Source organism: Plecotus auritus, assembly GCF_963455305.1.
Source record: "Plecotus auritus genome assembly, chromosome: 7".
Taxonomy (NCBI): domain Eukaryota; kingdom Metazoa; phylum Chordata; class Mammalia; order Chiroptera; family Vespertilionidae; genus Plecotus; species Plecotus auritus.
The window spans coordinates 31,208,374-31,223,815 of record NC_137774.1 but is presented as its reverse complement, the minus strand read 5'-3'; the positions used below and the strand labels follow the sequence as shown (position 1 = coordinate 31,223,815).

Sequence of the window (15,442 nt, the reverse complement as noted above, 5' to 3'; positions counted from 1 at the left end):
AAAGAAACAAGTCATTTTCCTGAATAGCCAGTGTTTCCAGGATTTATGGGTTCCTTGAAGCACCAACTTCTTTTTTTTAATGGAACCATTTGGCTAAAACACCTTCTAAAATATATCCCATCCTTTCCTATATTCTTATGCAAATGATACAGAACAAAATGTAATCGTGGTGACTCAAGGCCATCACTGGAAGTTCCAACTATAATTTTGAGCTAAAGACTTCAGGACTTGTGTTGTTTTTTTTTTTTTTTAATGTGTGGAGTTTTCCCAACATGAAACCGCATCGTTTTTTGTTGTTTTTTTTTCAGTCCTTTTATCTGTTTTTACGGTGGATTTTGACTTCTCTTTTGCTGTCGGGCTCTGGCTATCCTTTCTGCCTATCGCTACTCTTGCATCTTAAGCCTGCTTGCTTCTTTTCATAACATGCATCATTTCTATTCTGCTCAGAGCCTGAAAAACAAATAGCCCAGAGTGTTATCAGGGTTGTACACAGAGTAGGAGTAGGCAGGCTCTGTGAAAGGTAAGGACTCACTCATGCTTAAACTATGCAATGGTATCTTCAGTGTCTGGGATCAAATAATGGGGAGGGGTCCAGGACAGAGAGGACTTGACATCAGCAAAACCTGAACTTGACCTTAAATAATCCACTTGCTATCTCTCAGCCTCACATTCCTCCTTGTCACAAATAGAAAGAATAACATCTATTCCATTAGGTTTACTGTGGGGATTAAATGGGTTAATGCATGCAAAGTTTCCAGCATGCCTGCCACATGACTATCCTCAATTAATTATTGCTATTATTATTATTATCATTGTTACGGATTTTGTGACATGCATTGTGACTGCTCAAATGGTATTTTTCCTTATCTCCTTGCACCACCTCTAAGCTGGAAAGAAAGTATTATGGGTGCCAAGACCAAGGGGAATTCCAGCTGAAGTTTGAGATGGAAGAAAGGCTGTCGCTGGGGCGAGTGCTCAGGTCCTTCATGCTCTTGAGGTCTGACCAGGTCAAGTGCACCAAACCAAGTCTCCCAGTCAAGAATTGAATTACAAGTCAGAGTAAGGTTTCCAGGCAGAGACGGGGGACAGATAATAGAGAGGCAACAAGCAGAAAGGACACAAGGAAAACAGCACCTCAGAGGCAAATAACAATTTCCCCTTATTGGGAACAGTTTAGCCTCTGAGTCAGTTTTCATTATGGTTCACTATTTGGTCACAGAGCATCTATCTCGTGAGTCATTGCTGAGGGATTGAGATGAAGGTGGGAAGCCTGATAATGCAGGGCGGGGGGCGGGGGTGGAGTCCAGGAGTCAGAAGCCAAGAGGAACATGGTTCAGAGTGGGCACGGTTCAGGGTGATTGCAGACAGCCACATCAGGGCAACATCTGTGTCACGTTCATTGGTTGGTGGGCAGCGTCCGGGGTGGGGGGAGCATGGTGAGGTTGGCCAAGAGGTTCAGGGCTGCAGTGGCCCATAAGCAGTGATACCACTTCATAGAGACAGAATACCTTCTGCTTCCAATGTGCCCGCTTTCCAAGGGCGGCTTAACGACTTGTCAGTAAACTCTGTCGCTCCTAATTCCCCTCTGGCCATCTTCACTCATATACAAAGAGAGAGGGCAGGCTTGTGTGCCTTGGTACTCAGATCACTCACTGTTATTTTAGATATGAGTCAACACCCTGGCATCCTTGCCCTGTTCTTCTTTTGAAATGATCTAATTTTCCAATGACACAGTATCACCATCATTTGCTTGGCCATTCCCCTAGTGTTGGACATGTGAACTGTATTTAATGTGTTTTGTTTGTTTGTCTCTCTTTTTCCACCTCTATCATGAAAAGCTTCACCATGGACACCTTTGTACTTTTTCTTTGCTTTTGGGTTATTTCCTTGGGGAACCTGCAATGGCGTGGGATTACAAGGTCAAAGGCTATGAAGTGTTTCATGCTCTTATCCTATATAATAAACGGCTAATATGCAAATCGACCTAACGGAGGAACGACCAGTTGCTATGATGCACAGTGACCACTAGGGAGCAGATGCTCAACACAGGAGCTGTCCCCTGGTGATCAGTGTGCTCCCACAGGGGGAGCGCAGCTCAGTCAGAAGCTGGGCTCACAGCTGGCAAGCACAGCTGCGGTGGTGGGAGCCTCTCCCGCCTTCGGCGGCAGTGCTGAGGATGCCCAAGGGCTCCCAAATTGTGAGAGGGCGCAGGCCGGACTGAGAGACCCTCTCCCAAGGGCACAGATTTCTTGCACTGGGACTCTAGTTACTACATATTAAGCTTATGAACTTGCCTTTATAACTCCAAACACTTTCAGAAAACTGTTTCAAATCTAATGTTGTATGTTAGTGCTGCAGGCTGCTGAAGAATATTGGATGAGTCAACGTAAGCACTGTTGGGCTAAAGAAGCATCAATTAGGAAGGAAGGAAGAAAGGAGGGAGGGAGGGAGGGAAGGAGGGAGGGAGGGAGGGAGGGAGGAAAATGGAGGGAGGGAGGGAGGGAGGAGGAAAATGGAGGGAGGGAGGGAGGAAAGAAGTCAGGGAAGGATAGGCTGAAAACCTGTGGCTTGTAACGGTAGGTTCCCACTCTGTGGCCATGTGATGGTGCTCAGTGGTAGGTGACTTGAATGTTGAGAGAGGAAATATTTTGTGTGGTCCTCTCGAGCTTACTTAGCCCAGCCTGGCACTGTACCCGAACCTCTTCCCCACCCCTGTGCATGTATATTTTTAGCTCTGCCATGATGGCATCACACTGGAGCTGGAAGAGCAGAGCTCCAGATGCACAGCAGATACTGAGAGTCTCGCTTCTGTTTTCACTTCCTTCATCTCCCCAAGGGTTTTTACAAAATTCCGAATTATGCTGCCACCCACTTTGTCTTTTCTCTTGCTGAACTCCCAATTTCTTGTCTATCGTTGGAGTCAGACCTGGGTCAGAATCCTGGCTCTTGATACTGTGTGACCCTAGGCAAGTAACTTCACCTCTTTGAGCCTTGTTTCCTTCATTTGGACAATGAGGCTTAACTGAGTACCTGACATCTAGCTCAGTGAATGATTGCATTCTGTGATCATGGCTGTTATTGTGGTTTAAGCTGTGCTTAAACCCACAGAAGAGATAATAAAATTAGAAAGATAAAGTTTCTTGGTCCCATCAGTAAAACGGGGACAATATTACCCACCTGGAGGGTTGTCATGAAGAGTCATTACTGGTGCACATAACAGAACATGGTAGGTACCTAGTTGGGACTCTGTTATTGTGCTTCCCTCTCCTCCTCTGCCTTCCCCTCCCCTCCCTTCCCTTCCCTTCTACCTTCCCTGGCCTGCCCTTCTCTCCCTGTCTTCTGTTGGGATCGTCACCACTGGAAAAGAAGGTACTAAATCCCTTTCTTTCTGCTCCCTCTGTGGGTGGACAGGCAAGATAAACTGGGAGCAGGGAGATCTGTGGCAGTGGTATGGCCGGGTCGTTTATAAGGAAAAGAGAGTAAACAAACCTCCAGTGACTGAGACAGGAAAGCTGCGGCTAAGAGGAAAGCAGCCCGGATGGAGGCATCAGACCAATCAACCTGCCTTAAATCTCCAAGTCACTGCAGAGGGCCTGTCTGCCGGACAGATTCCGGGCTGGTTAGTTAATGCTCCCCAGCGCAGAGGTGAGAGCCAGGGCAAGATGAAGTCATGGCTGAAAACAGTTGAAGGGATAGTCGAGGGATTGTGAATAAAATGCTTAATTGTACCTAGAGTTGTATATTTCATGAAATCCTATTTTAACCGGATGCCTCTTCGTCATCTAAGTGGATGGTCAGTGCTGGAGAAGGTAATGTGCTTAACTATTTTAATGAGAGTTTTGTTATGTGGATGGGAGAGGAAATTGGGTAAAAAGCGTGCAAAGCTTCATTTCTCTGCTAACTTCATAGCCCACGTTACAACCAAGACCCAGTTATTCAAGCGGAGACCCAGAATAAGTGAGTGGTAAGCAAGACTGTGCTATGGGAGGGGAACAGATTATGGAGATGGCCTGAACATAGAAAGTATATGTCACAGGTCAACAAGACAGCACTGGGGACACAAAACCCTGCATCAGGAAGAAGACATGGATGTAGATGTCTGGGACAACGAGGATCAAGGCATCCTGGCGTGGGGCTATGCTGGCATTGCTTTGGTCTCAGATCATGGCTCAAAGGGTGGTTCTCGTGGGAGAGGCCACATAGTTCTCCATGAGCTGGGGTGAAAATGAAAGTGCATGGAGACCTTCTGAGGAAAACAGAGCGCATGGATGGCCACAGCTTCAGGCTGTTCGAGAGGAGTGTGCTCCTTTGGCCCCTCTCAACACGCTGTGCTCATTTTTGGCATAACATTGATCATGCATTGTTAAATTTATCTCTCTTTTTACCCAGGTCCCCCACTGGACTGTAAGCTCAGGCAGGGACCATATCTGAGTAGACGTTGCATTTCCAGTGCCAAGGACAGAGCCTGACATAATCTAGACCAGTGGTTCTCAACCTTTCTAATGCCGCAACCCTTTAATACAGTTCCTCATCTTGTGGTGACCCCCAACCATAAAATTACTTTCGTTGCTACTTCATAACTGTAATTTTGCTACTGTTATGAATCGTAATGTAAATATCTGTATTTTCTGATGGTCTTAGGCTCTACAGCAGTGGTTCTCAACCTGTGGGTTGCAACCCACAGGTTGAGAACCGCTAGCAGGGTCGCCTAAGACCATCGGAAAATACAGATATTTACATTACGATTCATAACAGTAGCAAAATTACAGTTATGAAGTAGCAACGAAAGTAATTTTATGGTTGGGGGTCACCACAAGATGAGGAACTGTATTAAAGGGTTGCGGCATTAGAAAGGTTGAGAACCACTGATCTAGACACTCCATAAATATCCACTATAGTCATTACTTTCAGCTAATGACAACCAACTTAAGACCCTATACTCTAGAGCCAAAATACTTGGGTTTGAATCCAGCTATTGGACAAGATACTTGTATGCTGATGGGTGGAATGTGCTGGTGTTGTTCAGTAATGCATATGGACTATAATTACTCTTGTAAATTCCTGCCTCAGTTTCTTTCTGTGTAGAAGAGCTATAATGGTAGTGCATATCTCATAGGGTTGTTGTAAGGATTAAATGAGTTAATGCATATTAATTGAGCACAGTGCCTGATACAGTTAGTACTCAATCAATGTCAGTTATCAAATATCATTATCATCACCATCATCATCACCACTATCATCAACACCATCACCATCATTAGTACCATCATCATCATCATTACCATCATCATCATCATCACCATCATCACTATCACCATCACCACCATCATATCATCCTTACCAGAATTCCCATCATCACCATCACCATCATCACTATCACCATCACCACCATCATATCATCCTTACCAGCATTCCCATCATCACCATCATCATCATCACTATCACCATCACCATCACCACCATCATATCATCCTTACCAGCATTCCCATCATCACCATCATCATCATCATTACCATCATCACCATCACCATTAGTACCATCATCAGATCCACTTCCCACCGACCAGATGCAAGTCACTAAACTGTGTGCATCAATTTTCTAAGTTCAATTACATACTCACTCAGATCACTTTTGGCATTGATACCTTCTGGTTCTCTCTGTGGTATGTGTTACACTCTATCTATATTAATTACAGAAACTGCTGAATCCCAGCCTGGCTTTCTCTGCCAATCAATGCATGTTTGGACCACCTTCCAAAACCAACAAGAGCTGTGTGCTCAGAGCACTCAACTCCATGTGTGCATTATAATTAGCCTAAGGAAAATATGACCAGAAAATGAAAACCTATGCAATGCATCGTGTAATAGTCTTCAGTGGCAGAGAGGAAATATCTTCGCATTACCTGCTCTTCGAGATTCTCCACATGAGAGCTTCCATCCATCAGCTTATCTAGCAAAGAGTTAACAAAAAAATCTGATAATAAAATGCCAAGCTCTTGTGTACCAGCTTGTCATAGTACCCACTGTCCTTTTTGGATGGGAGAGCAGGACAATGTGAAATGAGAAGTTGAGAAAAATAACAGAAGTTAGAATGAGGTGCCAGAGGAAGGCAAGCATAAAATAACTGAAAATACAAGGGGAAAGGTGTGAAGAATATGGACTACAATTGCTCTAGTAAATGGTATTCATGGAATGCAACCATTTATATTTAAAAAAGGGACATATGTTGACTATACACACATATATATTCATAAAGCATCAATATTAGATTATACAACAAATTGATAGCATTTGTTGCGTGTAGGGAGGAAAGATGTAATAACATTTACTAAATGTTTCCCCCTTGTGCCCTTTTTGGACCATGTAAATACATTACTGATTGCAAAACGGATTTTTAAAAAGTTATTTCATTGGGTGATCAGAGAATGAACCAGAAGTTGGAACCTGGATTCTAGTTCTGTCACTCAGTATCAATCTCTGTGAATTTAGAACAAATTCCCTGGACCTCAACTTCCTCCCCTGGGAGTAAAATTAGCTCTTACATCCAGCTCCCACCTTTCAGGATTTGCCACTCAACAGGGAGCAAGCACAGTGCTTCAGCAGAGCTCCCTCCAGCTCTGGGGAGCACAAGCCCACCAGTTCTCTATCCCAGACCTGGTCCTTGCAGCCTTTAATCTTTTATATGGTGCTCGGGGGCTCCTGTTTGCCCTCTTACCCCTGGAATTTAGTGCTGGTGGAAGATGGGGATGACTAAAAGGGCAAAAAGATATCTGACGAGTCTAAGAGCGAGCCTAGAAGAGGAAAACTAGGAGAGGCCAAGTGTAATAGACTTGAAGTGAGAGGAAAAGCAGTAGAGATGCTGAAGCTTGTGAAAAGGTAGGATGGAACAGTGTCTCAGTGCCAACCCCACCGTGGGAGGGTGGAAAAATGAGCGTGTGATGAGCTAAACCCACAGTGGCGAGGTCCTCCTTGCTCCCATTCACCAATACAGGCACCCCACCATGACGATGAGACATGTGCTCAGGACCTGTGACACTGCAGCCACTTTTGTGACCCCAGAGGCCACTGGTAGTACAGGCGAAGGAGGTGTCAGAAAGGACCACTAGGCTTCAGGCAGAGGTTGGGGAGAGGAGAACAAATGGGAAGGGAAAGAAGAGAGGGGGAGATAGAGTGAGAGAGTGCCTTGGGCAGCACAGAGACAGTAAAAGAAAGACAGAGAAAGAAGGAGAAAAAGAGAGAGAATGAGATTCACAGGCAGACCTATAGAAGACCACCTGTCCCATCATATCAATGAACTTGAATGTTAAAAGTAGCGTTGGCTCATCACTATGAGCAACAAAGTCCTAAAACAAAGTGCACTATGCCCTGGCCGGTTTTCTCAGTGGTTAGAGCATCTTCCTGCAGACCAAAGGGTCTTGGGTTCAATTCCCAGTCAAGAGCATGTACCTCGGTTGATGGTTCATCCTCACCCTGGTTGGAGTGCATGTGGGAAGCAGCCAATCAATGTGTGTCTCTTATATCAGTGTTTCTCTCCCCCCCTTTCCTTCCACTCTCTAGAATCAATGGGGCGGGGGTGGGAAATGTTCTCAGGTGAGGATTAAAAAAAAGTGCACTATGCATTCTAAGCAGGCACACCAAGAACCCTTCATTAATGTCCCCTCTCCTCACCCACCACCTCCATTAAACCCCAGCAGTAAGAGGACAAATAAGAACCCGTGACCATCAGCAGTAAGATCGGGGGCTGCAAGGACCAGGTCCAGCGTAACGGGCTTGGTGGGCTTATCCTCCACAGGGCTGGCGGGTCCCGTTTTAAGGATGTTGACATTGAAGATCCCATCCCAAGAGCAGAACATACAGGAGAAACAGTTGAAGGCACTGGTGACATTTCACCTAGAGAACAAAAGACCGCCTTATTAGGTAGACCATGAGAGCCCCTTTTAGCAGTGATGTGCTCTGATTCCATAAAGTATTTCGAAGGGTTCTCATGCCAAAGAAAGATCATCCTCATTTTTTGCGGCTCCTGGTGGATAAATTAGAGAAAATCACAAGGAGACGGATTCCATTTGGATGAAAGGATGAAGCTTTAAGCGCTGCCAGGTGTTCCAGAATAGGATGGTGGACTGTCCCTGAGAGGGTGTGCAGAGGGGTTTCCCTACAGCAGGTGGGGAGCAGGGTCAGGTGGTACCTCGGACACTTTCCAGTGCCAGACCCAAGTAGTAGGGCTTGCGGGCAATAGGAACATGGGGCAGGAGGGCTCCAGTGAAGCCAGATCAAGCCAACAAAAGTGTCAGCTCCTAAAATGAGATTATAAAAACATTATTAAAAGAAAATCGCATTGACTTCAATGGACCTCTTTCTCCCAAGAAACTCATTTCATGGGAGAAAGAGCTTATTATTAATGGTGGCGGTCACACGGCAGAATGTGGACTGGCTGGCCACTGGCCCTTCTGCCGCTGCACACAAGCACCGCACAGAATGCCAGGATGCCAGGTGTGGAGCAACAGATGTTTTGGAGATAAACAAGAAAAGGGAAATGTTTTTAAAAGCTTATTATTGGGAAATCACGACGCCAAATTCTAATTTCTTGGTGGACAGGTTATGTGGGTCAGCTCACGCACTGCCCTGTGAATTTGTCTTTCCGGCCAAGTGTCTGCCAGGCTGGGAAAGCTAATTCACACGAGCTGTCGTGTCCGTGTGGCTGCGAGAGCAGAGATAGTGTGGAGTAGGGTTTGAGAGCACAGGGGATGGGGCCAGACTGCCTGGGGTCCAAGGCTGCTTTCCTGCTTCGGAGCTGTGGGGCTTAGGAAGAGTGGCTCAACCTCTCTCTGGTAGGGAATCCTCCTCTCTGAAGTAGAGAAAACAATGATCTACCCATAGGATTATTTTGAAGATTGAACATTTACAACGGTGATGACACTTATATTTAGTGTAAGCCACTTAGAACAGGACCTAGTGCTTAGGAAGTACTACATTTCTTATTATATTGTTATCTATCATAATACTTTTTTAATCCTCACCCCAGGATATGTTTTTATTGGTTTCAGAGAGAGAGGAAGGGAGGCGGGGGAGAGAGAAACATCGATGTGCGAAAGAAACATCGATCATTTGACTCCTGTATGTGCTCTGACCAGGAGCAAACCTGAAACCCAAGCATGTGCCCTGACCAGGAATCAAACCTGCAAGCTTTTGGTGTACGGGACAATGCTCCAACCAACTGTGCCACTGGACCAGGGCTGTCAATACTTTAGAGGGAAGCATGATGGAGAGGGAAAATCTTGGACTTTGGAATGAGTTGGAGCTGAGTTCAATTCCTGCTCTCCAAGCCCCTTGGTTTAACAACTGTAAAACAAACAAACAAAAATCTCTCCTGCAAGGTTGGAGTGATAAATTAAATACAATATGTTTGTGTGTCCAGTTCAGTGCCTGGCATATAGAAATATTCAAGCAACCTTAGTTCCTTCCCCCTCTGTCACTGTGCCAGGGTGCTGTGCTAAGAGGTAGGGACATAAATGTGAATGAGAGGTAGTCCCTGTCCTCAAAGGACTCACATCCGGAAGAAAGGCCTGGACACAAGCAATGATAAGGTGCTACAAGGGCTATGAGGGAAGTATCCATCCAGTCACCTAGTAGGCAATATTTAAAGAAGGAGTTGAACTTCACTGAGTTGGTCAAAGTATTGGTCAGGGAGGAGGTGGGGGCATTTCGGGCTGTGTAGGGAACACACTGTATACCTTTGCCATAAAGAGAGCCACTGGTCACAGCTTGGGGTCACCATTCGTCTTTGAGTCTGCCTCTGGATTTCCGGGCCAAGACCCCTTCCCCTCTGGGGAAGCGAGCACCTGAGCATTAATAGGAACACCCCTGACAGAGAAGACTCCCAGGAGACCAAGCAGCATGTATACGTTTCCATGAGGAAATTTCCGAGAAAGAAAAAGCCTACACTAGCTGAACAAATCAGAAACATAAAATGCCCTCAAGGTTTCTAGAAGACAGAGCATGGTGCCACCCGGAGCTCGGATGCTGGAAGATGGTCCATGCGTGCCCTGCTGTTTCATCAGGAACTGCATGGAGCTCACAAGGTTGCCCCACCTTGGCTGGGATACGTGTCGCTGTGGCACCTCCCAGGACTGCTGGGACTGGGCTGAGAGCACTGGTGTGTGAGCCATTGTTAGGGGTCCCATAAAACTGGCAGATTCAGAACCCCTGTCCCCCAAAGCCCGCAACAGACATCTTCAAAGAACCGAATCCAAAGCAGAATTTCAGCGAAGCCCAACTTCCGTAGCTTGTGCCCCAGGTAAATGAGAAGGGGCTCCAGGGGTTGTGTATATGTGTGTGTGTTATATGCATGTGTTGTGTTTATGTATGTATATGTGTGGGTGAGTGGGGATGTGTAGAGCTCGGATGTCCTGTTCTCCAGAGACCAGAGGCAGGGAATTGCAATGCTGACAGGATGCCCTCCAGGTAGGTAGGGAGGGAAAGCCCACCCAGCGCCTCTCAGACACCAGCTGCTCATTTAACAGATCTACCCGAGTGCCCTCCCACCCTACTGCCATCTGCCAACCACCTCCCACCCCCATCAAAATGTACTCTCCTGGAAATGTCTGGAAAACTCCTTTATCCCATGGAGTCATGGGGCTGGAAGTGTTACCTCTCCCTGTGAGGCCTCAGTGAGTCAAGTATTTGGGAAGTAGGGGTAGACCTACTGTGCACCTCACATCAACACATCCATTGGTACCTACCACCCACTAAGTGCACACATGCGCACACACATAGAACATATACACCATCATTCTATCCCACACACACCACACCTACTCAAATGGCCACAGTACGGCATATGCAAACAAGCTCACATGTGTGAGATACACGGAAATGCCTGTTCCCACAGACACGTGCACATCCCACCCACACTCAGGGCAGGACACCCACTCAAATACTTGTGCAAATGCCCACATACCCAGTGGCGCACTCTCACAGCCCACCTCACACAGTCAGAAGGGCTCTCACACTTATCTGTACACGGCCCCCCTAAACAGCCTGTATCCACTCCATGCCTCCCACCAGGCCGCACACCCCAGCACATCTGTACAGTGCGTCCCCCACCGGGCGACTCCAGCAAGCGGCTTCCCGCTCGGTGTGCAGCGGCCACAGTGGCCAGGAATTAAAATGCAGCGAGGAGGAGCCAGGCGCGTCAGCACCGCGTCTCCTGGAGCGCACGGCGCTCGCCACCGCCGCCCCGCCCGCCCGGAGCCGCGGGGCCAGTGCGCGGAGAAGCAGGTGCTCGAAGCCCAGCCGCGCCGGCGTCGCGCGGCCGCTGCCCAAGTTCGCCCGGGGCCCGAGGAGGGCCGGGCAGGCGGGAGAGGAGGGCAGCCGGCGCCGCCGCCACCGCGGGCTTGGAGTTTCGAGAAGAGAAGGGCTCGAGGAGCAGCGAGTTGGGGTCACCCCCGGGAGGTGTAAGCGGGGCTCCGCAGTCCCTGGCACCTGGTGCCGCCGGGGCAGGGAGAAGAAGAGGCAGAGGACAGTGAGACCCGCGTTCGGAGACTCGAGGCACCCCGGGGAGCAGGCTGAAGAAACGACGCGTCCCTCTGGCCAGCCTCTTCCACGGGGCCCAGCAGCCAGCAGCTCTAACAGGACGCCCTGAGAGCCCCCAGCCCCAGGCGGGAGGGGGCACACGCAACGCAGGGCTCGGGCGCGGGACTTGCGGGAGCCTCAGCCAGTCTCGGTGGAGCGCAGCCGGAGGAGCAGTGAGAAGGGTCCTGGAGGGAAGGGAAAGAAGGCAGCAGCCAACTGAGCGACCACTCACCCCAGTACACACCCACCCCACCCGCCGAGCCAGGGGCCGCGTGAGCCTCTGGGGGCGCTCATTCCCTGGCGACTTCTCTCCCGTGTCCCAGCACCGCTGGGCTACGGACCGGGCTGGTGGGGTCCTTCGGAATGTCCAAATCGGGCATGGTGGCCGAGTGGCTGCTCTCCCGGGACCAGCGTCAAAGCTGGGGTTAGGCGAAGCAGGGGGGACTCAGTTCAGGGTCCCCCGAGAGACAGGACGCAGGGAGGCGGGCGCAGCACCCGGGGACTGGAGAGGCGGCGCCCGGTGGGGGCCCAGAGGTAGTGACCGGCGTCGGGCTTCCTTCAGGAAGACAGGGGCCAGGAAGTCTAGTGAGGCACTCGGGAGAGGCTAGCGCCAGGGGCGGCGGGCCGCGGCGGCGGCGGGCGCCCGCGGAGGCGGCAGCGGCGGCGCCGGGCGGGCATGCCGCGCCAGCGGAGCTCCTCTCGGGCGCACGCTTCCCTAGCGCGGGCTGCGCGCGGCGGCTGCTGCTGCTCCCACTGCTGCTGTGGACTCCCATGGCGGCTCCGCCCGGCCGGGGCCGCCGCTGCCGCCAGCCGAGGACTGAATGAATGAGCCGGAGCGGTGGAGCCGGGCTGCCCCCGGCCGCGCTCACCGGCCCGGGACGCTTCCGCATGGCCCGCGAGGAGCCGGCGCCGGCGGCGGTGGCGGTGGCCGGGCAGCCCGGGAGCGGCAGGGGCGGCGCGCGCGAGCGGGCGCTGCAGGGGCCAGGGGTCGCCCGCAGGGGGCGGCCGTCGCTGAGCCGCACTAAACTGCACGGGCTGCGGCACATGTGCGCTGGGCGCGCGGCGGCGGGGGGCTCCTTCCAGCGGCGGGCGCTGTGGGTGCTGGCCTTCTGCACGTCCCTCGGCTTACTGCTGTCCTGGTCCTCGAACCGCCTACTCTACTGGCTCAGCTTCCCGTCGCACACGCGGGTGCACCGGGAGTGGAGCCGCCAGCTGCCCTTCCCCGCCGTCACCGTGTGCAACAACAACCCGCTGCGCTTCCCGCGCCTCTCCAAGGGGGACCTCTACTACGCCGGCCACTGGCTGGGGCTGCTGCTGCCCAACCGCACGGCGCGCCCGCTGGTAAGCGAGCTGCTGAGGGGCGACGAGCCGCGCCGCCAATGGTTCCGCAAGCTGGCAGACTTCCGCCTCTTCCTGCCACCGCGCCACTTCGAGGGCATCAGCGCCGCCTTCATGGACCGCCTAGGCCACCAGCTGGAGGACATGCTGCTCTCCTGCAAGTACCGGGGCGAGCTCTGCGGGCCGCACAACTTCTCCTCCGTGAGTTGCCAACCCTCCGCGCGAACCGCTCCCTCTGCTTCCCCACTCTCTAGAGTCAGAAGGTCCCCACTCCAGGGGGCCGGGGGTGGGTGCTGGATACTAGGCCCCTTGCGGTAACATCATTCCTTGACCCACTCTTGGGTCCCCTGTGCCTTCTCCTCCAGGTTGTGGGAAGTTGAACACAACTGTAGAAGTCGCCTACTCTTTTGTACCTGCTTCTCTCCTTCCACTATGTACCCGAACGTCCTCAACTCTACTCCTTTATGGCCCTTTTTTGGAATACCAGGCCTCCTCCTCCAGGGCCTCACCTTGCTCTCCCTCCTCCCTCCCCCCACGCCCCCAACTCCCGCTGCCCCCATCCACAGGACTCCAGGCATCTGTACTGGGTCGAAGGCATGGATGAGAGGAAAGAGAAGCATGTCTTAAGTGGGGGCTTGTTGTCTTTGGGAAAACCAACAGGAAGCTCTTCCAAAATGGGCAGGGGCGCGCCGAGGCCTTAGCTTGGCCACCTAAGAGCTATGGCTTCAGAGTTCCAAGACGCTTTCAATCTAGGAGGACTGTGGAGAAAACTCCCAGAATAGTAACACGAAGATGTAGCCGGTTTGGTGGGGGAAGACAGCAGTCTCTGCCGCTACTTTTAAAAATGGCTTGTGTCTTCAGCGTTCAAAGGAGTTGAGCCGTGGTGGGCACTGGCGGGCTCTTGCCCCCTCCAGGTGTGACTGAGGGTCTTCTGGTCTAGAGGAGCCAAAGCCCTGCAGTGGGGAAAGCAGGGGGCAGGGTTATGGATGGAACAGCTGGGGCGGGGAGAAGCTGTGCTCAGGGTTTGTGAGCCGTTTGCTGTGCTGGTTCCCCCGCGCTGTGGGTCTGGATAGTGCAGCTGTTGGACAGAAGGTATCTGCCTTGTGCTGCTTGCCTGGGAGGAGTTTGGGTGCCAAGCCTCGGCATGGAGCGAGCCTGTCCAGCCATTTGTGGATAAATGCCTCTTAGGTGGGTTTCTGCTTCCCCACGAATGCAGGGAATGTTGGTGTGTGTATTTATTTGTAGTGCTGCGATGATTTTACCAGCCCTAATGCATCACTTCTGACAGTATCGTTTCTGCCAGAGCTTTTTCTGGGATGGTAAAGAGAGACCACCATTCCAACAGGTGTGGGCAAGTGAGGCCAGGCCTCTGATTGGCTGATCAGACTGGTCCTTGTCTAGAATGGTAACCCTGGCTTCAGTCATGCCCTCCTTGCTTGGCTTTCAGCCTGTTTGTACAGCAACCCTGAATTATTGTTTCCTGGGCTTCTTCAGTTTGCCTTTAAAGAATACCTACCTGGTGACTACTGTACCTTAGGAAGCAGGAGATGTCGTGAATATTTGCTTCTAAATGACTTATTTCGAACTTCAAACACAATTCTGAGTTCCACAGAGATGAAGGAATGAGGCTACGTAGTGATGCCCTTTGGTTTATTGTTGTTTGTCTGACCTCTAGCTAGCAGCCCCTAGAGTTATAGTGAAGTTCAGTGTTACATTCAAGTAGCAGCTCCAGCTCCAGCTCACACAACGCGGCCCACCATATACAATTCTGCACCTCGTGGTGGTTTTACAAGATGTGCAGGATTGCATGGTAACAGCCAGTATTCACCGCTGACATTCACCACAACCCTGCGTTCACAATGAGTTTTATTCCCATTTAAAGATGAGGCTCTTAAACACTGTCCAAAGCTCAGAGCCAGCAAGTTCAAAGTCCAGCTTTGCATACCATCAAATCCATGATATAGAAGCCACATGTAACCTTCCTCTCTGACCCTGGGCTTGTCTCCTATTAGAGGGCCCTAGTGGGACTCTTTGCCCTCCCCCATCCCCACCAAATCCCATTCCTCCTAGGAGCGTGGCTGGGAGCGTTGAAACTGGAGCTGCTCCAGGGGTCTAGGCCAGTGGTTCTCAACCTTTCTAATGTCGCGACCCTTTAATACAGTTCCTCATCTTGTGGTGACCCCCAACCATAAAATTATTTTCGTTGCTACTTCATAACTGCAATTTTGCTACTGTTCATGAATCGTAATGTAAATATCTGTGTTTTCCGATGGTCTTAGGCTCTACAGCAGCGGTTCTCAACCTGTGGGTCACCTAAGACCATCGGAAAACACAGATATTTACATTATGATTCATAACAGTAGCAAAATTACAGTTATGAAGTAGCAACGAAAATAATTTTATGGTTGGGGGTCACCACAACATGAGGAACTGTATTAAAGGGTCGTGGCATTAGAAAGGTTGAGAACCACTGGTCTAGGCCAGTGGTCGGCAAACTGCGGCTCTGTTGACTAATGAGTTTGCCGACCACTGGT

The 15,442-nt window shown here is 50.5% G+C and overlaps 1 protein-coding gene across 2 annotated transcripts in view; it reads left to right on the top strand.

Moving 5' to 3' along the window:
• The window catches only part of ASIC2 (acid sensing ion channel subunit 2), an 851,967-nt gene that overhangs the window by 623,239 nt on the left and 213,286 nt on the right, over nt 1-15,442 (top strand). Inside the window, exon 1 of one of the 2 annotated variants that reach the window (XM_080679280.1) lies at nt 12,289-13,109. The exons of the other annotated variant lie outside the window; for it this stretch is intronic. Within the exon in view, the coding sequence (XP_080535406.1) occupies nt 12,396-13,109 (714 nt within the window). The 5' untranslated portion in view covers nt 12,289-12,395. Of the gene's footprint in view, nt 1-12,288; nt 13,110-15,442 lie in introns of those variants that run through there. 2 annotated transcript variants of the gene reach the window in all.